Source organism: Ptychodera flava, unplaced genomic scaffold, assembly GCF_041260155.1.
Source record: "Ptychodera flava strain L36383 unplaced genomic scaffold, AS_Pfla_20210202 Scaffold_147__1_contigs__length_99458_pilon, whole genome shotgun sequence".
Lineage (NCBI taxonomy): Eukaryota > Metazoa > Hemichordata > Enteropneusta > Ptychoderidae > Ptychodera > Ptychodera flava.
The window spans coordinates 21,212-48,541 of NW_027248329.1; the positions used below are offsets into that span (position 1 = coordinate 21,212).

The 27,330-nt window shown below is 38.4% G+C and overlaps 1 protein-coding gene across 1 annotated transcript; it reads right to left on the reverse strand.

The window, feature by feature from the left end:
- Positions 1 to 13,998: 13,998 nt before the first annotated feature.
- Positions 13,999 to 25,572, reverse strand: LOC139126881 (zinc transporter ZIP12-like). The gene is made up of 13 exons (XM_070692805.1): positions 25,568 to 25,572; positions 24,018 to 24,186; positions 23,216 to 23,500; positions 19,029 to 19,242; positions 18,533 to 18,753; positions 17,993 to 18,152; positions 17,438 to 17,607; positions 16,655 to 16,810; positions 16,073 to 16,228; positions 15,889 to 15,952; positions 15,441 to 15,593; positions 14,887 to 15,074; positions 13,999 to 14,141 (listed from the first exon to the last, which is right to left on the reverse strand). Exons 1-13 carry the CDS (start codon positions 25,570 to 25,572, stop codon positions 14,004 to 14,006), a joined length of 2,079 nt encoding a protein of 692 aa, XP_070548906.1. The 3' UTR covers positions 13,999 to 14,003.
- Between the last annotated feature and the right edge of the window lie 1,758 nt (positions 25,573 to 27,330).

Sequence of the window (27,330 nt, forward strand, 5' to 3'; positions counted from 1 at the left end):
TATTTTGTTCATCAGCGCATGTATAAAGTATTTGCGTAGACAGTGGACATTCTCCGGATTCTTAAAACATTTTGTGTCGATAAAGACTATGGTTGTTAATGCATCTAAAGATATATGCGCTCTTGTTCGGCCCCTTTCAAACAGACACTCTTCCTTCGGATCAAGTTTTCCCTGTCGTAGATACCTGTCCCATTGAGAATAGCCAAGCTTACTCTTTGTCGTTTGGTAACCAAGAAAGTCAACTGCAGTATCAACAAAAACGAATATTTTCCCACTGTCGACGACTTTACATGGCCAGTTCAGTACATCGATCGGTAAAGGTAAGTTTACATTACGTAAAGCACTGGAAAGCGTAACGTCGGTGTTTACCTGTGAAAACACAAGTTTTTGTGTTTTTGACCCGGCGGATTGTTTGGCATTTCGCTGCATGCACGACTTGTGAGAGGATAGTGGTGGAGTACCAGAAGTGAAACACGTCATCTGCGGTGGTTCCGGGACAGGCGAAGTCGCTTTTGATGAACTTTTTCAGTTAATACTTGTTGGGAGTGCAGATGAACTCATATGTTCATGCAGTATTTATTTTGAAGAGAAATTGTTACCTGCTGTGGAATTGTTACAAGTGTGGTGCATCGAAACTGTAGATTCTGTAGCCATCGGTCTTGCATCTGCTGTTGTTTTGTTGATATTTTTTGTTTCAGTTGGAAAATCATCATTGCTAGCTGCTTGTACTGGTCTTGGTCTTTTGCTATCTTGGTACTGGGGAACTTGTTCATGAACGTAGTCTGTAGATCGAGTATATGATGAATGATGTTTTTGAAATAGTAATATATTTAAGAAGTCTCCTGATCCAGTTATGTGCTGCTGGTTTGTGGTGGCCGCATCACATCTCGATATATTGTTAAGACGTTTCATCAGCAAAGAGAAAGTCTTCCCGTGTTTTTGTTCCTGTCCGGACTCGTTGAGATCATCTAGCTCATGAAAGTCATGTTCGTGCTTTATGGTGGCAGTGAAGTGACTAGGTTTTGCTCGAATAGCGTCAACGATATCGAAATCATTTCCAAGTATGGGCATTTGTTCTTCAATCACTATATTTGCTACGGTATCTTCATTGGAAAAAGGTAGTTCTATGAAAAGAAACTCCGGAGATTGGACATGCTGTAATTTTGAATGTAGAGAACTATCACCACATTTAGGACAACTCCCATTTTCATAACGTCCTATCATCTCGTCAATGCGTTTCATCACCAGGTGACGAACAGTGACTGTCATGTTTTTTGAATTGTTATCAGGGGCGTTGTAGAGTACTATTGGTAACAGTGAGATATCGCGTTGTCTTCGATGTTTGCAGGAATTACAGGTCGTCTTGGATGTGAAAATGAGAGTAATTTTCGCTCTTCATTCGTGTTTGCTAAATGGTACAGTGCATCACCGAGCACTGCATCGGGACGAAATTTTGGCGAAAATCCGCTACTGCAGTGACGAACAAACCATTGCCATAGCACCTCCCGTGTTTGAAGTAATGTTTTTTCTCGATATTGCAGTGTCACGCTCCTAAAATGAGTCCTACAGTGTACTGAGAAGTGGTCCCTTCTGGCATTTTGACAGAGACGCACTGAGTTTGTAGAGGGAAAAGTATAACAAGTCAAAAAGTGAATCGGGTGCACACGATTCACTTTTTGACTTGTCGAAAAGGAGATTAACATTAAAATTTTCGCTAAAATATATTTCATATCGATTATCGATATGATATACTATTGCTCTGAATAGCTTTATATGACGAGTGTGGTTCTCTTTGGGTCAGAATAAATCGAAACCGATCTCCTACATGAAAGTCTAGCCAAGCTTCGGTAAATCTGTTCATAACTCATTTAAGGTGGAGCCGCATGTTGCCAATACAGTTTTTTTCAAAGCAATATTTCTCATCAAAGATGATAAGAAAACCCCCTTTTACCATACATTTTCAAAAAGCAGAGACTCTAAAGTTTAGTGTGCTAGCAGTAGTTCACTCAAAAGATGAAGTAGGTTCAACTTTGGGTAGAAAACCTCAGTTTTGGTATTAATGATAAAGATTACTTTTAAGTCAAAAACTTGACGCTACTTTCTGAAATGTAATATTTCACTTGAAAGAAGAGTATATGTAGAAAAAACGACTATTTTGTTTGGCATTATCTATCGTCATTCTAAAGTGAAGATTAACTCTAAAAAATTGTTTAAAATCATGATAAGCAAAACTAAAATGCCTCTTATTCAAAATGTAAGAATTTTATTGCCAAATAAAATAGTCGTTTTGTTATACAGCATTTAAAGAACATAATTTGACCCAGCAGAGGGGAGTTAAATTCTTTGGAAATTTTGAAATCGGGAAGAAAAAGAAGCCAGGAAATCGAGTGATTAGCATACATTTGCATAAATTGACATTTCTTTATCACACAAATTTCGACTGCTTCACAAGCTACAAGGTGATCCCAACCAATATTTTAATCTTGGATTAACAAATTAATTCAAATTTAATAAATATTTGCGAAAAAGTGATTTTGGAGCAAAACATACTGTTTTTGGTTTAAGCTCAGTTTGTAAATTTACGAAAAGATCGGAAATTAAAACTTCAGCTTATGGTGATCGGTTTCTCAAATAAGTCACAATTTCCGACGTAATTTTTTCTATTGTTACTGTGCCAGTCTATTGCCTGTAATATTAAATTTCGGCCTAGTTTAGAAACCCTCAGTCTAATTCCTTGCCGAACGGCAGTGGCCGTGCTCCAGGGCTGAAGGCATGTGTGTGTTATTCGACCGTTTTCGTACATTTGAAATAGCATGGAAGTCCATGGTGATAGCGAGCCATCACGGGAGCGGGACAACTCCACCCTTGTCCGTTTCGAACGCAGTAACTCACACTGATTGTTCTCACCTCGATACGGGTACCCAGGTCACTTCGACCTCGTAACGCTTTTCATATTACATGACAACGTTTTACTGAATATATTAAATGTAACTTTCTCAGCGAGAATTGATGATGTTTATTTGAGAAAACTGTTTGCTTCAAAAGAGTTTGCTATGATACGCAAAATGCAGGCACCATGACCTAGCGCTTATAACCGTCAGCGGAGGCTATTTGCCGTGTACATGAATATGCATCTGCCAACTGTTGGCCATGACGGTTTTTGGTACATAGTGTGTTCCGACGTTCACAGCTCCTTCAAAGTGCCCTTCAAAGTGCTATGAACATTGATTAAAACTGACGACATGCTTTCAATATGTATGACGGATCGAGGTGACTAGGGTTGAGGGGTCGAGCATAGAGCTAAGCTCCACGGGTCGAGGTAGCGAGTGTGCAATTGTTTGAATGTATCACAGAGGAAAGAAATCAGTCCTCTGGGGTGGGAGGGAGGTTTTTGTGCAGCGGTTTACTTTATTTGATTTTATTAATTTTGACTGTGATATTTCAAATAAATAGTTCAACTCCAAACCATTTGACTGCTTTCTTTATTACTACAAGTAATTTTATTAATTTTGACTGTGGTATTTCAAATAAAGATTTCAACTCCAAGCCGACTGACTGCTTTTTTTACTACAAGTCCATATCTCCTCTCAAATCTGTGTATAAATCACTGTAATTGCTCCGAAAACATTGCCAACTTGCTAATCCACTGACCGTATCAGCGGATTAGCTACCCCATGACGGATAAATGATAAAATTCGCTCATAACTTAAAAAAATAACAACTCCATTCTTTCTCAACTTTCTTTTTAATCGTTTAACTGGTTCGCAGGTAATATTTTATCGTTAGAATATCTCATACAGACTAGTTTTTTGGATATGTTCGTAATTTTCAGTCCATGGATTCGTGGATGTGTTTGTTGGTATCCTCTCAACTCTTGCGTTGAGATTTTCCAAAATTGGTGCAAAAGGTATACGTGGCCACAAAGAACAATTCTGTAGTGTGTATATTAGGCTTTCTTTTGCTCACTTTTGTATCTGGGCGAACCATGTCAACTTTGGAAGTCAACTTAGATTCCATGAAATTAGCCAGGACAGGTGACTCAGCGCCATGATAATGAGAACCATGTCAACTTTGGAAGTCAACTCAGATTCCATGAAATTGGCCAAGACAGGTGACGAAGCGCCATGATAATGAGAACCATGTCAACTTTGGAAGTCACTCAGATTCCATGAAATTGGCCAGGACAGGTGACGAAGCGCCATGATAATGACGACCATGTCAACTTTGGAAGTCAACTCAGATTCCATGAAATTAGCGAGGACAGGTGACGAAGCGCCATGATAATGAGAACCATGTCAACTTTGGAAGTCAACTCAGATTCCATGAAATTAGCGAGGACAGGTGACGAAGCGCCATGATAATGAGGACCATGTCAACTTTGGAAGTCAACTCAGATTCCATGAAATTGGCCAGGACAGGTGACGAAGCGCCATGATTATGAGGACCATGTCAACTTTGGAAGTCAACTCAGATTCCATGAAATTGGCCAAGACAGGTGACGAAGCGCCATGATAATGAGGACCATGTCAACTTTGGAAGTCAACTCAGATTCCATGAAATTGGCCAGGACAGGTGACGAAGCGCCATGATAATGAGGACCATGTCAACTTTGGAAGTCAACTCAGATTCCATGAAATTGGCCAAGACAGGTGACGAAGCGCCATGATAATGAGAACCATGTCAACTTTGGAAGTCAACTTAGATTCCATGAAATTAGCCAGGACAGGTGACTCAGCGCCATGATAATGAGAACCATGTCAACTTTGGAAGTCAACTTAATGATAATGAGTCAATGATGAGGAAATTCTCGGACAATGTTGTTCCTTTCTGAAAAGACCCGAACATTACTATCACTATTTTTCTGAAAATACTTGTACTTTGTCAATCATAGAGAAGTACATCTGAAACAAGTGGGACCATACACGCAGGCACACCAAACAAAACACATTTCGGTATTACTGCAAATTTTAATTGTCCTTTCTGTTACACGATCCCAACATGTGATCTACATATCAAAATTAAGGGTAAAATAATGATAATAATTCTGTACTTGGTACACTTAGCTTTTTATCCCTCACCTTTGTTTCTTGAACAATTTCAACTTGCGAATTTCCGGCAGTGTCCGAGGTTTGCCATCACAGTGTCGAGATACTTGATACAGCACTGCCACAGTCAGATGTTGACAGTCGTGAAATGTATATGTTAGTCGGTGCCGAAGATATAATGTACTTCGTCATCCTAACAATTAGTATAATCTGTAAATGTGAATATACGTGATTATGACAAAAGATGGAGAGAGAAATGTGTGTTCAATGCAACATCTTTGACAGTACGCCGACAAAAGGGACCATCTCAGATGGTTGTATGAGTTCAAGAAACAAAATTCCGCCATTCAAATCAAAACCCCATCACCTAAACGAAAGTTCAAAAGTGCAAAATGTTGACGTGTGCCTTAGAGAAAAATGTACTGAACATTATGCGTCTCGTGAAGACTGCAGTATTCAGTGCTGTTTCGTCAACACAGAAATGACCAGGTGTGGTTAGAGCAGCAGGCTTATAGCACATTTAAAGGATGATAATTTTTATCTTTATTATTTGATGAATGAAAGGTTTAGGATACAATATTACTGTCGGTAAATTGTATTTGGGACACGAACGAGCTAGAAACAGCTCCTGCAAAATTTGTTGGCACGAGTATGCAGGGGATTTTTATTTGTACACACGGAAAACTTTTGATCACAAAGTAAAAGCGCGAAGGTAAAGTTCACTAATTGAATAGAGGTCAAATGCCCTTTCCCCGTAAATGGAATGAATTTTGCTTTTTGAACTTATGCGACAATCTGAGACGTTCTCTAACCAATTAGTGAGGAACCGGACGATGGCAATAGTCGTTGATGTGACCGAAAAAACTCCGACATTGGACAGTGAACCTGTTTATTTCTTTGAGTTCACAGAAGTATTTCATTAGTATATTATACAGCTTACTGCACAAATGACACCTTTCCTTTCCGCAAGTAAGCTGGAGCCATTCCGATGCGTATGTTATCCCTTGCAAGCGAACAGCATCTCGCATCTCGATTACCGCAATAAAAGACAAGCAAATTTACAGAATATCAAACAAATACAAATGTTTAAACGGCGAATATCCCAATACGCTCGCAGTCTTTTCAATGTTGTTCGGATTAGCGGCCACTCCATTTATCAAACACGGTTCTCTTTCGTTGGTATAAGTATTGCTGTCCACTCAAATTTGTTTGCACCAAAGACTCGTTCTTGCGTGTTGGAGATCGAACGTGACACATGAAATATGCAAATTCGACGACTGAAATTTTATGCAGCTTTAGGATCAAACTTTGGACCATTAAACCAGGAAGAACCTTTTCGCAATGAGAATATCGATGATAATCCAATAACAACACCTGGAATGAGATGGCAGCATCAAAGAGTAAAATACGTAAAAATGTCTCACTGCCAGTTACTCTAAAAGCATTACGGCAATGTTGATATACCGATATCTTTTTTTAAGCTGATTTCCCGCAAATGCGCACAAACGTGATGCACACGTGTAATGTTTTATGATGCCTATTTCATTTTATCAGTAATCCAAAAGATGGACCCAATTACAGCATTAGTTACCCATGACTAACTACCCCAATGGAGAAATGAGGAGTAAAGTGGTTTGCTCAAGAGCACAACACCGTTCTGGAATCTCGAACTCACCATCTTCAGACATATACTTCTCTCTCACAGGTTTGAGGGACTGGTCAAAACTCATTCGGTTAAATACTCTTAAAATATGTATAAAAATCAATCGTCTATTTTCATTAAACATGTTACGATAGTGAAGCCAGAATTAAAACTTTTGAATACATTACAAGCCTTGTACATTTTTATTTCTAATAACTGAGGTAAGTGCAAACATATGGTCAGTACGGGATCTAGACTTCCTGAAACCATTTTGCTTATCCAATATGATTCGTTCTGAATAAGGGAATGCAACCAATATGTTATTAACAACTCCGGAATACAATTTGCTGACTGTGCAAAAGAAGACTAACACCAATGGAATGAGTGGATCATTCAGGGAATTTTCGGGATAGGTTCAATGATAGCCTTGCCCCAAATACTCGGAACAATTTCAAGGGAAAAGAAAAGCTGAGAAATAATTTTTTAAGTAAAACCACTGAGATGTCATTCTTGAAAACTTCATATGGCAGCTTATCTAATCCCACTGCTTTCTTACATTTTCCATTGTTTACTACATGAGATATTCATCAACTGAAATTTCACGATTTAAGAAAACATTACACTTTTCGGGGTCTGAATACTGATTTTCCAACAATAATTTGTCATTGAGGACTTGTTCTGTGGTGGTACTTGTTCTGTTGCTGCTGATGGTCGGTGGCGATGGTGAAGATATTAATGGAAGAAATGATTGTCCGATAACCAGTTTCATCACTTAAATGACAGTTACCATGACCCATCAAAACTAAAATCGGTATACCCTTGACATTGTGGAAAAAATTAGATCACATTACGCTTTTTCACTTCAACTTGAAACAGGAATGAAGAGGTAGATAATTTATTTGTTAATTCCTTTCAGAAAAAACTACCCTTGTCAAGTTCACATTTTTTCTGAATTGTTGCCTTGGATGAACTCTTATAAGGGGATGCTCAGTTCCTTTACCCTGCGAGTCGGTGCATACATGAAGGGGGAGGAGGTCACCTTGTTTTTGACTTTGATGACGTCGGGGGTCACCAAGTTTTTGCAATGACTTGCTGAAGTGGTGCAAGTGTATTATTGAAATAAGACATGAGCTCATAGTCTCGGAAAATGCATAACACCATGTCACCACTGCATCATTCAGTTTCAGTCTTCGGTGCGTCGTTCACTGCGCGTAACTTTAATATATTCGAGAATTATATCAGATCTATCTGGATGTTTGACAATTAAAAGACTGTTTTGAAAAGCTTACTCAAAATCCTTAGTTTATATTCGTTTATATACAAATCAGTGCAAAAGCCCGATCCTTTACTGTTTTCTCTGTGAGAATTCAGTATGAGAAAACAAACGCACTAGTAATTCACGATACATTTGATACAGTAACATATTTCAGAAAGAGAAAAATGAAAGCATATTTTTCCCTGTCATTGATGCACCCATACTGGCCTTGCTAACTTGATATAATCAATCACTTATAATTCTTTTTTCTCATGAAATGAATCAAATTGTATTCCATATAATTCTTCAAGCATCACAACCTTCAACAATATTAGGGGAATAAACGTAACAATTACGATAATATTTGTTGTTATGGCGAGAAGGAAGCAAAGTCGGCAGAACAAGTATGAATTCGGTAAAGTCTCGTGCCCTTGTCGATGCAGTGGTCAGATGTCAATGGCTGCAGAAACGCGACAATTAACACACAATAAGAATCAATTGATGGCTTGCCGACTCACCATAGGTTCGGCTATCTTGAGTACCGAAGGTTTGTGCATCTGAATGTCTGGAGGTAGACAACAGGCAGTGGCAAAAATTTTTAATACAAAGCCTATCGAAATCTTCTTATATGTTTGAATTAATGTTGAAATATAAAACTACCCTCTCGGGCGGTGGGAATCGGGTCAGATATGGGCCCGTAAAATAGAGGCAACCTCTTGTACGAATACGAAAAGCGGGTATCAGGAATTTCTGTGTCCGTAAAAACTAAAATGTCTGGAATTCTCCTTGGTCTATCAAATTGTTTTATTTGACGCAGAAATGCTATTATAGTTACAAGGTCTACCAGTGAGAAGCAGTCTGCGCTTCGGGGATTCAGACTCAAACTATTGTACCCTTTATGAGTGAAACTTTGGCGCTCTTTTTAAAGCTCATGTAGTAAATTACTTACGGCATACATTTATGAAAATCGAAATTTCATTTGCCCATCGATTTATCACAGAGTTTTCGGCCATTTGGAATTTCAAGCAACGGTATGCTGGGTAATTTCTCTGTTACATGTAGTACCAAATTTTGCACTATTACCCCTGTTTTTCATTTCGCAAGGGAATGTTTAAAGTTCCCTCACATAGACTACAACAAGTCTTTGAATTTCGAGGTGCGTACTGCCTTTAATTGATAAAACATAGTTTAGGCTGTGTGTAACCTACAGAAGGTGTCGCCGTCTCTTCCACTAAAACTGAATGATTCGAATGATTGAACACATATAGACGTACGTAGTTCACAAGGCGAGGAACCTTTGCGATGACTGTCCCGGCTAAAGGCTCGAGAATCTGTCATTCTGACGAGGCGTGCATTCGAATATCAGATGACGGGAAGCAGGCGACAATATGCCCGCTAATGGTGTGACAACCTCCGTGCTGAAGGTACATGAATTTGAACTCTGCTTGGTGGACAGTGGGCCACATTGTGCCCATAGACACATGTATATTTGTCTAGGGTTTTCCTTAGTGAGTCTTACGAGACATCCGTCAATATTTTATCACACATCGAAAAAATATGAGAGTAATGATCGTTGAATAAATATACCTGGAACTAAACTCTTTATACCTGTAACGGCACATAGCGACTGATGGAACCACTGAAGGTTGAGCAAACTCTTGTTCCTGGGAGCAACGTTTGATGAAGGGATCGGGTAACGGTCGTGCCTGCTAAAAGTTGGAGGACGTGTCGGACTGGAAGTCTGTAAATTTGAACACCAGATAGAGGAAATCGTGCTACAGGTGCACAATAAGGGCTTAACAAGCGTTCGTATTAGAAGTGTGTAGATTTAGATTACGGGCACAGGTAGTAGGACGACTCAGGCAACAGAAAGTTTGAAAATATCTCAATCTTGTAGTTGGTTGATTTGACTGCGCTAACGACAGGATGCTGGTAACGTCTTGCCCAACAGGTTTTAGAAAATCTCATCCTCTTAGAGAGCTGTTATTATTAACGGTCTGGAGTGGGGAGTCAGAGCAATCTCAGGGGCTGTCACTCAAAAAAATGAAAACTACGGAGCTGCTCAAAATGATGAGAGAAAGAAGGTGTTTCTCAATTTTTGGTGCATAATAAATTGAAACACCTCTCATATTGCATCATTGCACACATAAATTTCTCAAAAATTCATCATGAGAGCACGAGGGGTCCCCCTCTCGTGCTCTGCCTGTTATTACAGATTTACGTAGGAATAAACAAATTGAAACCACCTCTCAGATTGCACCAGGCTGCATCATTGCACACATAAATTTCTCAAATTTTTCCATGCAAGAGAGTGGACATCCCTCTGACACTTCCCCCTCAGCCTCTCGCCTTTTCTCCACCCTGTACTTTCAAATACTGTCCTGTCAGATATCCCAGTGAAATACCCATGATCCCTTTCCAAATTAATCAATGCTATATGTGGTTGTATAATGGCTATAGTGTGATCATGTATATTTATATTTTGTTGTGACTTTGAATTTCATTTTGTTGGTTTCACCTTTTTCAACCGTCATGAAGTAACCGAAAGATAATCTAGCAGGGTACACCAGGATTTGAATGGTTTTTACTATTGCTGTATTTTTGTCATACAAATACATTGTATTGATATTTAACTTTCCTAAGTACACGGGGTCAGTAAAAATTCTTGGTAAGAGAGGGGGATCATGGTTGGCAGGCGGGTACTCGAAATTTCAGAGTTTCCGATGAAATTCCTCGACCCTCCGGCCTTCAACAATGACGGCTTCCTTATATCTCTATACATTTTCTATAAAAGGGATGTTTGCAAGGCGAGCGAGGGTTAACTGGCAAAGGATTCATGGCATATCTGGTTGTGACAACGTTTGCTACGAAAGAGAGGTTTAAATCTATGAAGAGAGTGTACGTTGGCATATGGTTACATCGGGTCAAAGAATGAGAGTGTCCTGGTAGCGTTTTATTGGTTAACAACAACACGACTAATAAGCATAAACAACAATTCAAACAACAACAACAACAACAACCAGATAATATATATATATATATATATAATATATATATATATATATATATATATATATATATATATACCATATATACCATATATATACCATATATACCATATATATATATATATATATATATATATATATATATATATATATATACTGAGAATCTAGGAACTTGTAGTTGTCACTCTACAGGCTGTTTCATGCGGTAAGCAATCATCAGGTAAGCAATCATCATGCGGTAAGCATCCTGATGATTGCTTACCGCATGAAACAGCCTGTAGAGTGACAACTACAAGTTCCTAGATTCTCAGTATTACCGCCCTGCAGAAATGCATTGAGCACTATACTTTGCCTGTATTGACAAGCAAACCATTTTCGTATATATATATATATATATATATATATATATATATATATATATATATATATTAATTGCTAGTTTGCATTTACATAATTGAATTAAGTACTGCATCAAACTTTATGAAATATGGTACCGATGATAATCTGTCAGTGTTAGGATAGGATGCAAAAATGTTTGGCAGCATCCTGTCAATTAAGTACTAATTGATTCATTTTAATGACCTTTTGTAATTAGTATGGCGGCTTACATTGGTTTTATGTTTTCACCACAATGGAACTCATTTTTGGCCATTAAGTCCCATCTGTATCGCAGTATTTTTAATCACAGACCTAATTAAAGAAGAGGATTCTTTCCTCTCAGAGGACTTGTAATGAAAGTTCCCATTATCAAGAGGGGACTCTGTATTTGTCAATGACTTGGTCAATGTGTATTTTGGGGCCTTGAGCTTAAAATTGAGCTTAAATATTAACAAATATAGAGTAGATGTCTTCCTAATCCAAAAATTTGCACCGCCCTATTTTTCAATTTATTGATTTTTAAGGAGAAACCTTGAAATTAGTCGCCCTTGGCAAAGTCGTAGTGGAAGTTAAAACCTCTGTGTTTTCAGATTCTTTTAATCACATTATGTTTTAATCAAAGCTCATTTTATGAAGAGAGAGAGCATCTTTTCTATTTCAATGACTGAAAAAGATGTTTTTAAGCATTTGAATATCATTTTTTCTGGTAGGTTTCACATTGAGAGATAGCTCAGATTTTTGTTTTTCATTCCTGTACAGGGAATGCTTGCACTGCGACGTGAAGCCATAGAATTGTCACACGAAGACTATATGGATGGAATATTAGAAGTGCAGGCCAAGAAGAAAGCAAACCTCCTGAATTATTATGCTTAAATTATTCTACTTTTTGTACTCCCACTATGATGAACCTTTTTGTTATTTCATTTCAGTGATATTGAGAATTTAGAACTGATTCCTGTGAACCATATCTTTTAATGCAACGGTTTCATGTCGTCACCAATCATCAAGCATCTTCACATCCAGTGTGAAATGAAGTAAATGGTAATTTGACATGAAAAGAAATCATTTAGAGTCAAAACACTCAGAGAGTGCTTTGAGTAGAATTTTTTTCTATGACAACGTGAGATTGTAAAATTGTCCATTTTGCTGTGAAACGTGATTTTGCATCTCACAGTGAAGGATCATTTGAAGAAAGACTAATATGGCTACTACCCCTTCAGTTACAGTTGCTTTGTGCATCAACATCTTTCTAGTGTACCATACTTAGATTGGAAAACTTGGCTTTCAAAAGTAGTAGCTGAAGTTTCAACACCGTACTACAGGCTGATTGATGTCATGGATGTGTCATGATATGAACATTAATTTTCTTGTGCTCAAATAGACACCCAGTCATGCAAATACTATTTTGGCAGAAAATAGCCCAACAATTCCGGAAGATGTACTTAACTGTGTGAGACATCAAAGCATTCTTGATAACATATCAGTTTATGCAGCTCTTCAAAGGTCTGTGTGCAGTGTTACATTAATATAGAAACTGTATAGCAGTATCAGTCATGAACAATACTCATCAGTTTCAATCACATGTACCTGAGTCAAGGAATACATTCTTGTTAGTAGACATACTAATCATATTTTTCTCTTAACTCTGCCCTATTTTTATTTTTCAACGATATTCAAATGCCTCAGAAGTTGAGTTTGTTCCACTTTTATTTGATTACATTTTTTTCTTACATTTCCTAGATAAGGTCACGGACTAAAAGTTTTTCTTCAGGAAATACGGTGGTTTCAATCGGGTTCGAACTCACAACATACGGTACCCAGTCACCTAGCGGAGAAGCCACAGACAAAACCGCTCGGCCAAATCCCCAATATCAAAAAAGATTGGTTTAATAACCGAGCTAAAGTTGTTACAATTTCTGACTGCGACCTCTCCACACGCTGTAGAGTTCGTGAAGCACTCACGCTCGTACGCTCACTTTCACACATCGCTCACAAACTTTATCGAAGCGAAGCATGAAAAGTATATATTTAAATAAATGGAAAAAATCAAGAACTGGAAGGATTTCTGTATCTTTCTTTCAGCTTGCTTGACATTAAAAAAAAAATCAGATGTAGAGGTGTGGTTACAGTCTGCAGAGTAAAAATGAAGTTTCTGTGTTTATTTTCATCAACAAACATTCGGCATAAGATACATAACAAATGCAATACAAAAACAAAACTGGATGAGTTCAGTAGACTGTCCTGTTAGTGGACTTTTACCAATACAAAAACATCATTTATTGTCAGAAAATGAGCTGGACATTCATCAAACTCACTTTGAATAACTATACAAGCAGGTGTAAAGCTTTAGGATTGACGGGTTGCAATGATTAATATACCGACTTCCCAATGAGAACTCTAAACTGAATGCTCTGACGATATTTAGAACCCAGTGGTAGCACTGTCATAGAAAATGGGTACTCATGCATGTTAACAACATCATGGAAAAGGTTATCTTTAATCATCATTTTATCAAGTGTCCTTTAGAACCCCCTTCTTCGGAAAGAAAAGAAACTTCATTTGATAATACATAGTGGAAAGCCTAAATCACGAGAGTATTTAACAGTTGTCTAATTTAGAACGAACTTTGAGTAATCTATGACGCCAATGTGATTATATTTTAAGGCTTGATGTGTCTAGACATGAAAACTGTCTTCAAAGTAGGCTAACAGGAATATGATGAGTATTCCGGTCAGTAATCCAATGTTCTGCCACAGAAACACTAGCCAGGCATCTTTGACACTCTTCACATTCGGTGACATCATCTGGGGGGTCTATAAGAGAAATAGTACACGCAAAAGTCACTTTCTCGGGGCTACAGAGCTTACCTTTTAATTGTGTAAGAACTTGAGGGAATCAAAGAGAATACATCGTTTTGATAGATAGAATTTAACCATAAAGTATTTACTTTTTAGTAAGATGGTGATGGTGGTGACGATGACGACACAAATTGGCAAATTGGCTATTCTAATCTCCTTCTACCCCCCCCCCTCTCGCTAATGCTATCATCGTCAGGAGCTGCAGCAGCGGCTTTGTCATCATCATCATCATCATCATCATCATCATCATCATCATCATCATCATCATCATCATCATCATCATCATCATCATCATCATCAATATAAGCAGCAGTAGCAGCGTAGTGATCGCCATATTTCCTTGTCGATACATGTTTGTTACCGATGTTTCTAAATTTAAAAGTACGAATTCAACTCTATCGAGAGGGGCTGATGTGTTTCAGTCAAGTTGTTACTTTAGCTTCATTCACCGGGGCTGAGAGAGCGTTCTTGTCCTGAAAAAAGTAAGCAACTTTATGAGAATGAGTTCAAGGCTACACAACAGGTGACATAAGCCGTAGAATCAATGGCTATAGAAAGCGTACTCGACTTGTTGTGGGGATATGCGAAAGGGAGACATCAAATTACTGTGTTCATGTAACTTCCATTAGAGAAACGATATAGGTATTAAAGTGACTCTTATCTAAAACAAATGAGAGTTTAAATAACGTCAATATCTTACCATGTCGGCCAGCGACAAATACAGGAACATACCGGCTGTGATGGCGAAAATCCATTGACTGGCGTCATTGATATTGCCCACAGCCAAGCCGGTATACAGACCGCCGAATGCCATGAGGGCTGACATTAAATTCCAAAATATTGCTCGTTTGTAACCCATACCAGTCGACAACAGGATGGCAAAATCACCTGATGAAAAGAATGCCACAAAGTAAAATCATATACTATAATTTTGAATAGAAAATAACATGGTGCAGTACAATTTAGCATGGAGAACAGGTACAGACTCTAACTTATACTGCTGCAAACATCCATAAGTGCTAAAAGACTAACGTCAACCTGTAAGCTCTATGAGCTATTTCTATATTGTTATTTCCATGCTTTAGTTGCGGAACAAAGTGATAAAAAGCGAGCATGAACTTAATTATAATAATAATATTTACTGCCACGTTATTCAGATCCTTTCTGGACGGCTTAATTATTTTCCCCTTTAATTCTGATACTAAAAAGTATACACTATTGTTATTGCACCATATGTTCAACATAACAACCTACCAAACTCGTGTGGTAGTTCATGACAAAAAATGGCTATACTTGTTGAAATACCCGACGCCAGATCAATGCAGAATGCTGCCCCTATCGCCAAACCATCGGCAAAGTTGTGGACACCATCGCCAATGATCACCATCAGAGCAAGACTGTTCAAATCTACAAGTGATTAATATAATTTTATGTACATCATATGACATTGTGATTCATTTGGGCAAACGGTTTGGTAGCAATATTGCAAGCAAAAAGAGATACAGGCATTTGTTCGGTATTTTTTATTCGAGTTTTTGCGTAAACTTTACACCACATCAAAGATTCACAATAGAGTGAATTAAGAATAAGCACAATATTGTATAACATAATACACGAGATATCACAGGATAACCAATAAGCCACATTTTAAATTGAACACATGATGGTTTTCTAGAGCAGTCAAGTTTTTGTGTGAACTTACATTGCCACCACTTCTTGTCACTCGTTTCCAACCCAGCCGTCATCTCTACGTCCTCGTTTTCTTTCTGAAATAAAAAAAAACAGACAAATATGTTCATTTCAACTCCAAGAAATTCTTTGTCGTTCTGTCCTGGCAGTGCGTCTTTATTGATATTTAAACAGATTTGCCTTCAACTTGTACCTACCAAATTCATCTTTGACTGTGACTTGGGCGTTGCTTCTTCCAATGTTTTAGGTAGCTCATCAGAAATGTGATGATTACCATCTGTGTGTCCATAATGACCACTCACTGACGTCAAATCACAGTCCCTCTGGACTGTGGTCAAATTAACGTCATAAGCCTGAGGGAAATGTAAAGAATGGTGCAGTTTATGATTATTTACGATGAATATAGAAGTATGAATGGGAAAAAACACATAAAAACGAGAGAAAGTTATTAGTTTGCCTCAAAGTACTATTCTTTATGGAAGATATGGGTTACTGTGCAATATGAATTAAGTGTTATGGAAGGAGAGGCGCCATTGTTTTATTGTATGACGGATACACATACATGAGCGCACGGTCCATCTCAGTGTCTGCCTGTCTGTCCGACCGTCTGTCATTGACGTACTTTTTTAACAAAATTTTGTACTTTTCTCTGTTAGTCTGTACACCTTCCATGGCTCATCATTGCAAAATCTTAGTACCAAACTGACCCCCTTCGTTTCTACTGTTTACTCACAATAGCTTTATAAACTTCATTTTTTATTATATACATATTGTCATACCTGATCAACGTCTTTCATTGGAATCAACGTCATGCATCGCTCCATCAGGAAAAAACAGTAAACTGCGGCTAGCGCCGAACACATCTTCCACAGGTAATCCAAGTCATGGTCATGACTGTGACCATGGCCATCATCGTGGGCGTGCAGACCAAGGGACTGTGGAATATGACGTAAATCGCTTCAAAAACTACAGACAATAACAAATGTACAAGCTGCCACACCTTCCCTTGCTCTTCACCCACCAAACTATAGCATACATACATACATACATACATACATACATACATACATACATACATACATACATACATACATACATACATACATACATACATACATACATACATACATACATACATACATACATACATACATGCATGCATGCATGCATGCATACATACATACATACATACATACATACACACACACACACACACACACACACACACACACACACACACATACATGCATGCATGCATGCATGCATGCATACATACTACATACATACATACATACATACATACATACTACACACACACACACACACACACACACACACACACACACACATACATACATACATACATACATACATACATACATACATACATACATACATACATACATACATACATACATACATACATACACACATACATACATACGATGTATCTACGTATTTATAACAAGATGTCTTGTGCTGGATACTTTTGTTCCTCTTATCATTTGGCTTCTGCATTACAAGTAATTTCAAGGAAAAAATAAATTTAGGTAAATGCTTACATGAGGAATTAAGTGAAGTAAGGCATCGCTAGCCAAGGTACCAACAGCCAATCCAATAAGGGTCTGCATCAGTTTATTGTAAACGGATTTGCCAGCGGCCGGAATGGTTAACACTCCAAGAATAGAACATAAGCAAATTACAAACACTGCTAAGGTACCCCATAGGTAAGCTGAAAAGAGATTTGAATGAAAACTTTGTCTAAGTACCGGGTACAGAACTTGAATACAGTGTTTGGTTATGATACTGACGGAAGACTGAAACTTGGTTCGGTCAACTTGAACAATGTAATTTATGCCCACTGAAAACAAACAGAGTTATATACAAATAAATAAAAAAAAGATGCAAGATGAGTAAGTGAACAAAATACTTTGTATTATTTTAAGTAATATTCGTTTAAAACAAACTAACAAAAATCAGTCTCTTTTATAATCACTGTATAATGGGTCATTGTGCAGGTTTAAGATAAGAGAAACAACAAACTGACTAAAATTTACCGGTGTTTACCGCATTCTACCTTGAAGATCCGTGTCAAAAAAATCACGCAGGTATCTTACCTTCTGCCGGGGCCGGCCCTAGCGGTTCGGCGTGATCATGGCACGCATGGCTTACTATCTGCTGTATCAATGAAGGGCACAACTCGATGAACTCATCTTCACTTGCTCCAACACTCTCGTTGACGCTAAATATGTGAAATAATTCCTCAGCACTGTAACACTGTCAAAGGAAATGAGACTATTTCTATGTTCAAGAAGACAAAATTCACACTGAATTGTATTAAGTTAGTGACTGTCGGCGAGCTGTCCTAATTTACATATACATCTATCTGTCTACAATAATCCATTTTTAAAGATTAATTTCTTTCGAATGATTAAATGGGGCAAGAATACAGAAACAAAAGCCGAGGGTATTCTAAATTGTAAATTTTGGTACATTTTATAAAAGTTGACTTGATACAAACGACGTTACTTAAAGTGTGTGGAAAATCATTTACGTTAAAAAGTAATAAAAATCGAGATAGAATGGATGTCCATAAACATTTGTCATATAAATAATCGCTGCCTATGAAGGCTGTATGGATAGTCCCTAATACTAACGGAGTGTTCGTGGTCATGGTCGTGGTCATCGTCTCCGTGATCGTGGCCGTCCTCATCAATCGCAGCCTCTCCATCCGTCTCAATAGCATCAACAGCATTGACCGGTACCACCCCTATCGTCATATCGGTATCCAATCCGCTGTGTTCGATTGCAAGGGAATGCACATGGCCATCGTCCATTCCTCCTCCAATCCCGAGGTCGTCCAACAGGTGCTCGAAGGCTGTTTGGTGGATAATAGAGGGAAAAGTACGGAGAGAAATACAATAATATGCCACATTTTAATATATGTATTATCACATTTGCAAAAAAATTAAATTTACAGTCCATAGCTTTCGTAACGAATGTGTGTTATGAATAATTTGCGATATTTGTCAAAATTCAACCACTTGATATAAGAGGGCAGAGAGATCACAAAAAATCGCCGCTCTTCCATAGGTGGCGCTAGGCATGCAGGAAGATCACATCACGTAACCGTGCATCTATCTACCTACTTACAGTGCAATGATATGTAGCCCTCATCGTTGCCATAGAGATCAAATACTTCGTGTATAAAGGAATCCGGGTCGATTTCTGTTGCTTCACCGATGCAGTAACCGAACAACAGATAAGAAACTGTTAGGGCTGAGAGCTCTTCCAGCTCATCCTCGTCCGCACCTACACTGTGGTTGTCCATGTGAACTTCATGGAATGCACTTTGATAGGTAAAACACTGCGGAAAACGACAAACGAGGGGTCAGTTGAAGGAACCAATTGATCAATCATGGTATACAGTGGTTAAAAATAAAGAGTCGGTTCAAGATTCCTTGAAATCCAGGCCGTGTATAATGCCAATACAAACTACACGCCTGCACTTGCAAGTTATATTGAAAAATTAGTGATGTTGGGTTTAGGTTTAGAACAGGAACTCCAACATTGCTGTTGTTATCTGCCCTTGAATACGTTTAACTTAGCTTAAAATTCCTGTTGGCTTATGAAGAATGCCAATCATATTTTCGTTAATTCTATTACTATCGTACATACTGTCTCCGACACACTCTACTCACCTGTCTGCGCACAATATTCCTCTCACTGTCACGCACTATCGAATATCTATCTATCTATCTATCTATCTATCTATCTATCTATCTATCTATCTATCTATCTATCTATCTATCTATCTATCTATCTATCTTCTGTCTGTCTATCTATCTGTCTGTCTATCTGTCTGTCTGTCTGTCTATTTATTTATCTATATCAGATCTCTCCGATCTCTCATTCTCCCTCCCTTTTGTGAGGTCCGTCACAGTATTGCTGCCAGCTTGGAGCGTTTAATTAACAGCAATAAACCACCAAAAATAATGTATTGTGCGTTTTCATTGGAGTAAACTTGCAGGCATGCTTCTTTTGAAGAGGATGTATTCAAAATCAAAATGCTCGTTCAATCTCAAGTCAAAGTCTCAGTATAAAATACTGTGGGCGACGCGACGGAGTAGACTGGAAGATTCGTCGCTCGAGGGCGCTCTCTACGCTCCCCTCTTCGTAGGCTGGGGCTGTGTTCGATTGTAACCCGAGTAGCGACCCGAGTTACCTGAGTTGCAGTCGAACGAATCAGCGGAGCTACTCTGATGACGCAAATTACGTCATTTGACCTTTCAACCCTACTCGGACTTCTCCCTCGTCGGAAGCTGGGTTGGTAGAGTTGCAACTCGGCAAAATGGCCGCCAAACAGATAAAGTAAATAAATATATTTTACGCGTTTACGTAAGTTTCAGCAAATAAAAGTAATAATATCATTACCTGTAGTTATTGCATTAAAGCGCAGTGGTCGTCGCGCCGCGCTTGCGTGGTTTTTTTGTTGATAAATAAATTTTTGTAAACATAAGTCTTCTCAACTTCAATAGGAGTGAGATGGAGCAGTCCCCCACTTTGTTACAAGTATCTATGGCTCGAGCGATAACAGTAGCCGAGCCCCATTCAACTGATTCAAGAAAATCATGAGCGAATGTGATCTCAATCCAGCGTGCAATTATTGTTCAATATTCAGCAGATATTTAACTTAGATTAATTGACCTTTTATTGCATGTTACATTTGGTTAGTTGGTATGCTTTTGACAGATCAGCCGCCATTTTAACAAGCGGCAATATCGCAAACATTACAATCAACCCGTAACATGTGCGGCGTTCTTGGATTTGTTTACAACAGAGGGGGACCCCCTCAGGAGGATGCGCAGCGCGACGACCACTGCGCTTTAAGCCGTTGCAAATTTCCCGTAATTTTTTAGTGAAAGGTACCTTTCTATGCTCTTAAATTGCACATCGTTCAGCTGGCGATATAAGAAATATGCAAAACGTTAGTACAACACGGTCCCTCTACATCGTCACATCGGAGTTTTCAAAATGTTGCTCTGACGAATAGAAAATAATATGCAGACCTGACTTGCTGATAAAATAATCGATTAAAAACATGACAGTTTTTATCCGATATCAAACAATATACAAGGGTCTAAGTCTTCGTCAAAATCTTCAAAATAATTACGCAAAATTAAAATTTTTTCAACTCTGTTGCCATGTTTGTTTAAAAGGGTTGATCGAGTATGTCGTTCGTTTCGCATCACCCGGGTCACAGTTCCGCGCATGCTAAATAGTGTCCTATGACGCCAACATAAGCTACCCAGGTCGCTACTCGGGTCAGAATCGAACTCAGCCCCGTTTGCTTCTTTGTTTGTTTGTTAATTATGACTTGAGTGTTTATCATGCAAGCTCCGTTATTTGTTGAAATTCTCGGTAATAGACAACCTCTGAGAATCTTCAAAATAATTTAATACTTTCTTTGTGGCTCTATAGTTCCCACAAATCAATTTTATCTTTAGTAGACATTTCAATGGATCTTCATATTGGGACAAAACATGTTTTTTGTTTGCGTGACTGGTTTAATTTATGAGGTTTTAGGGTCGCTTTTTGCCCTTTGTACGGCATTGCCAAAGTTCAATAATAGTGATACCTTTAAATTACAGCCCCGACTCTTTTATCTACTCTTCGTATCATACCGTATACGTTGCTACCATAATGTGGAATGTTTGGCGTGCCTAAGAGCATGACCAAACTAAAGTGCATAGTTTATAATGCGTTAGACTTGCTGACGTCATGGGTTCTGACCGGGGGAATATTAGGCCTATCGTGAAAACGCACAATCACGCACATACCAGCGGTCAGAATACGACAATCTCTGATCAACTGAGTAACACCAATTGGACATTTAAGTCTGAATTTTATCAAAACTCTGACGCCATGACCTATTACGTGGTCCTCGAGTATTGGACCGTGGAGTATTGCATGAACAGAAAGCACGTGATTGCAATAAATGCACAAGCAATAACTAACGCGTGATCACATCCTTCCACCCTGACTCACTCACTCAATGGCCGTACCGTATCAACTCACCAAAACCATCGACATAGCACGGTTTACCTGGAATTTAACCATTTCAGTTGACTTTAAGATTTTATACAGCCACAAATTTAAATGCAACTTCCTACACTGTTTATTCGTTTTCATTTGCATTGGAGTGTAATTAATTACCGCAATATTTAAGGTTGGTTGCTAAAGTGAAGAAATCATAGAACTAAAAGAGAAATAATCGTACTCTTCAGTTGTTTCACTAAAAACTGACGTAGGCCGACCAAATTATATGCCGAATAACTCTTTTCATTAACAGTTCACTCCTCCGTGAAAATCCGATCTGTGTGTTTTGGCAGCTCCGAGTAGATCGACCGGTGTGAGTGGTGGTTAGTATCAGTGCACCGGCGTGTGTGCTAAGAAAATGGCGACGTTTCCGAATTCGTAAAATCGCTATGTCGGTTCAAGCTTTTGCCGGCACTCTGAAAACTAAATTTGTGAAATTTAAACATCTTAATCACTCAGCTAAAACAACTGAAATATTTGTCCATTCTCTTGGCTACTTACTGTCTTTCGATTCTAAGATTTTTTTCTTTTTCATTTTAAATCTATGTACTTTTTACTATAACAGAAATTCTACACTAAATTCGTTCTTCTGATCATTTCCTTCTCTCGGTTAACCCTTTCATTACAATAGTGTCGCCCAAACCCATTGTTATCGATGATCAGTGTAGACCCGGCCAATCTTTCCGATTACTCGGAAATGGGGGTGTACAGGTCTCTAAACTCATATCAAATATTGCTCTCATAGTTGAATCTCAATTCAGTGAACAAACTCATAACTTGTTGTATTTTCGGAAATATCGGTCAATGAATTCGGCTCTGTGTATAATTCGTATTTCCGATGAGAAATTTTCTGTTAATTGTTCATTTGTGCATTACACTATACATCGCATTTACTAAGTTGATGTATTCGTGTCAATTTCGCCAAATGCATTGCTATTTGTCGGGAGGGCTATGTCACTGTCGATAGAATAAAATGTTGGAACTTTGAGGGGGACAATTTCAGAACATATACTTTCTGACTTTGAAGCATCCAAAAGACTCTTTTTCTCAGATTTCATGAAAACATATAAAGGTCACGTGTGTCTCTTTATTCATGACATGGCCGCTCCGCACGAGTATAGTGTACAAGTATTAAAATGTTTACTTAATCTGTGCTAGCTGCCGATCGTACGATCGGTCAAAGTCCAAACAAAATAGCTATCAAGATATTTATTTTTTCCGTTTTTCTTTTTCCTTTTTACCTTTGCATGGTTTTCAGCCACGTATGTAATATTGATGTCATAGAGGAGGTGTGCGTAGTCATGGTCGGTGTGCCTCTCTGGGTTGCTGTGACCATCGTAGTCGAGCATCGCGTCAACGAAGAAGTCGTAATCTTTTGCACTCGGGTCGCTAATCGTTTTGCACACGTTCCCCAAGTCTGACAAATAATACACCAGCACTACACTTGCTCTCTCGTATTGCGCCTCATTCAAACCATAGATTACATCAGCACCGATGACGTCGAACAAACTTTCAACTGGCAAGCACTGCAAAAGAACATGAATATACGCAGGAAAAATAACGGGAATGTTTCACCATGTAGGTATATTTCGTCTGCCATCTTGGTTGCTGATTTTTGAAAGACTGAGCTCATTTCGGCAATGCATACATCGTTAAAGCTAACTCCTAACATGCCAGCGTTCATCGACGATAAAGGTGATTTTCTCGATTCTTGAGTTGTTAATATTGGCTAAACCGTATTTCATTTTCGTTTGAATTAGAATAGAAAAGTACCAGAGAAAACGATTAATTTTTCATCCGTGACCTTGTGAGCGCATAGAGGTCGGGTGTCAGCTATCACCGCTCTATAAAGATTGTCAATTAACCAAACAGCGCACCGATTCGAATCGCACCTAGTCTGGAAAGAAATTACGACAACATTAATAGTTATAAACTTTGCAATATCTATTGCAGTCAGCAATGGGTATTTGGCAGGTTAAACAACGAGCAAGTAGTCAGTTAAGAACACAATTGAAAGACTGAACTCAAAACTAATTTACTCACTTCTTCACAGGTGGTTATTCCTTTAAAGTCTATATTGTGGCACTGGACCCTCTCCCACAAGATTTGTTTCATTTCTTCGGTTTGCTGCAGGGTGATGTTCTTCTCCGTTTTCGGTTCGAGACTCTCCAAGTAGTCGATAACATCGTGGAATGGATCTGTGTCTGAGTGGCTGTGGGAGACCACCAACAAAGTGGCGAAAATGAATAAAGTAACAAGATTGGCCATTGGAAACGAGAAGAAGTTTTTAGTCTCTGTCAGAAATTTAACACGATGTAATATAGAGAGAACTTTGTTTAGAGTTAAAAGTAGTCTTCTTAAACCAACGGGCGTTGCCTTACTAGCAGCGTACCAGGTGTAGAGAAATCTTTATTGTCTGCAATACATCATCTCCGAATCGAGAGGATCTTCTTACCTGATGTCCGGGGGGTGTCAAACTCTGTGAGAGTTGTGATGAGATATAACGAAGGTAAAACTGCAAGAAATTTTCGATGTAACAGTCTTATTTACTTTTATTGAAACAGGTACATGTTCATTTCAGATTTTCCTGAGCTATGAAATGATGACTTTTAAGACCAAAACTGCCTGCTGGCGTAGGCCCTGTTAAAACGCGTACAAAGAATTTTTCTTGGAGTGGCACCCCTGGCAAAAAGTGTCCTACTCCATCACGTGATCGCCGCGTGATATATCATTAACCATTGATTTTTTAACAGCATTCAGAAGTGCTGATGTATTTCTCAGTTCCATTGTCACACATGTATATATATCATCCCAGATTTGGTAGCGCTGGTGTTACATATCATTGACCGGCAATTAGTCTGGAAGAGTTTAAGACAAGTTGCAATTGGTGCACTGTAAGATGCCAAGCTTGACAGAGAACAAAGAACTATGACAGACAAAGTCTCTGAGCTCACTGTTAAACTCAGACAACTAATTATAACATGGTATTTGTTCAGTATTATAAAACAAGTCATGTAATCCAGGGGTACCTAAGAAAGTGTATAGTTTTTGAATGAAAACGACACCTTTGACACTGTGCAGGACAGCTTGCGTAGGGAAACGATAGTTGCTGGAATGGAATCCGTAAGTTTGGTCATCTAAAACGATAGCTCTGAACATATTTTGATGTTGAGGGCATAAAACAAGATGGCTGACAGCCAAAGCAGTGGTCGTGGCGGTAAATATTTTACCCGTTTTCGACAAAAAATACCGTTTGAATTGGTCCATTCAAGAAATATTTAAATCAGAAAAACAAGAATGACAAAAGTAAGTAAGGTCTGAAACTTTAGGTACTGGAGGTCAACTTTAGCAACATGTATAGCAGAGGAATGATTCAATGCAGTCTTTGAGTAGGTCTGCTAATATGTAACAGTTCATGAACAATGACAGGAAATGACTCATTAGCTGTTTCAGTTACTGCCACCACTCCTACAAATAATAGGTACACTGCATACAAATAGGTTAAAGGTCATAAACCTCTTACTCAGATGTGTGGGCTGTTTCAGTTACTGCAACCACTCATGCACATTTGCAGGATTTCCCCTTTTTCTTACCTCATTTGCATATTTTTGAAACTGACATGTTCATTTGAACAACGTCACATCTCAACACCTGGGTCTAACTGTACACCAAATACTAAGATGGTAGGTGGGGCGGTTTGGTAGCTTTTGCTTGTGACGGACATACATACATACATACATACATACATACATACATACATACATACATACATACATACATGCATGCATGCATGCATACATACATACATACATACATACATACATACATACATACATACATACATACATACATACATACATACATACATACATACATACATACATACATACATACGCCACAGACTCACCATATAAGCTCTTTTTGGTATTTATATACATACCAAATATGAGCTAAAAATCACCAAGTTGTGTCGTATAAGATGCCGCGTTCAGTGGGGTTTAGGTTCGATCGATAACACTTCTGTAAAGTTTCTCCGTTACCTTTTTGGAACTGAACAGGCTATTGGGACGTCCTATTCTAATATATGTACATGGATTATGTATGTGACAGTGCATGAAAAAGTTATCGTGCATACATGGAAAGTAGAGCAGATAAATATTCATCTTATCTGAAGCTAACTTTGAAATCTTGGTAAGTCTTAACTCTGGAAAACAGACATTGCCAACACTAACGACTACTTCTTTACACTATCATATACATTCTAATCCCTGTACATGTATTAGAATAGCACGTCCCAATAACCTGTTTTCCAATAGAACGTCCTGATAGCCTGTTCAGTTTGAAAACGGGAACGGAGATTTCTCTGCAAGTATTGTAAAATTGGGGAAGAAACTTTACAGAGGTGTAATCGAACCTGAACCTCACTGAACGCGGCATCGTACACAACAGAATTTGGCGATTTTGTTGAGAAAATGGGTAAAATACTTACCGCTGCTTCTACTGCTTTTGCTGTCAGCCATCTTGTTTTACGTTATTAATATTAAAATATGTTCAAAGCTATCGTTTTAGATGACCAAACTTACGGATTCCATTCCAGCAAAGCTATCCTGCACGGTGTCAAAACTCTTGTTTTTATTCTAAAGCTACGCTTTCTTAGGTACCCCCATCTAGTCATTTAGAGATGCACTTTCTTTACTTCAGAAAATATTGGAATTGTAATAACAACACTGACGACGTACAAGTCGATCAGAAGCTAGACGTTTTCGTGGAGTATCACACGAAAATTTACAAATATTGCATACAGCATATAGTCCCGTAGGCCGATGCTCCTCGGGTTGATTGTGCTAATGTGCTAGTTAATTGTGTTTTGGGTAAGTCTACATATATCATCATTATCTCAGGCCGAGACTCTTTATAACAAAATAGATTGCGGACAGATATGTTGAGTTGGAAAAGGCATGAGAGCAAAGAAATGCGCAGATTCAGTTGGTTTCATATTTGGAAATAACAGAGCAAAGTTCCCTCTCAGATACCCGGCGTCTTATATCGATCGATCGATCGAAACGGTAGTGTTAATCCACGGAATATAATCCCGGGGTCACGTCTGTTACGAATGGTAAGTATTAAATATTACGATTCGAATGATCTTTACCCGTCATGTGTACGTATACTTCACAATGATAATAACACAGTGAATGCTTTTTAAGTTGTTTTTACAGGAGTGATGCACCTCGATGCCACATGTTCTGCTTGTTATCCGATTGCTGTCAAATAAACGGTCGTTCCTACCAATTATAAAGTGCGACAGTTCAATAGTTTTGGTCGAAGCCTATTAACAAAATGATCTTTGGTAATA

Bases quoted from the DNA above. Each gene is read 5' to 3' on its own strand.
- LOC139126881 (XM_070692805.1), bottom strand. The intron at 18,754-19,028 runs GTAAGTAGGTAG...TCCACCAAACAG, and splicing joins GGGCTACATATCATTGCACT to CCTTCGAGCACCTGTTGGAC. The intron at 16,811-17,437 runs GTAAGCATTTAC...CATATTCCACAG, and splicing joins TACTTCACTTAATTCCTCAT to TCCCTTGGTCTGCACGCCCA.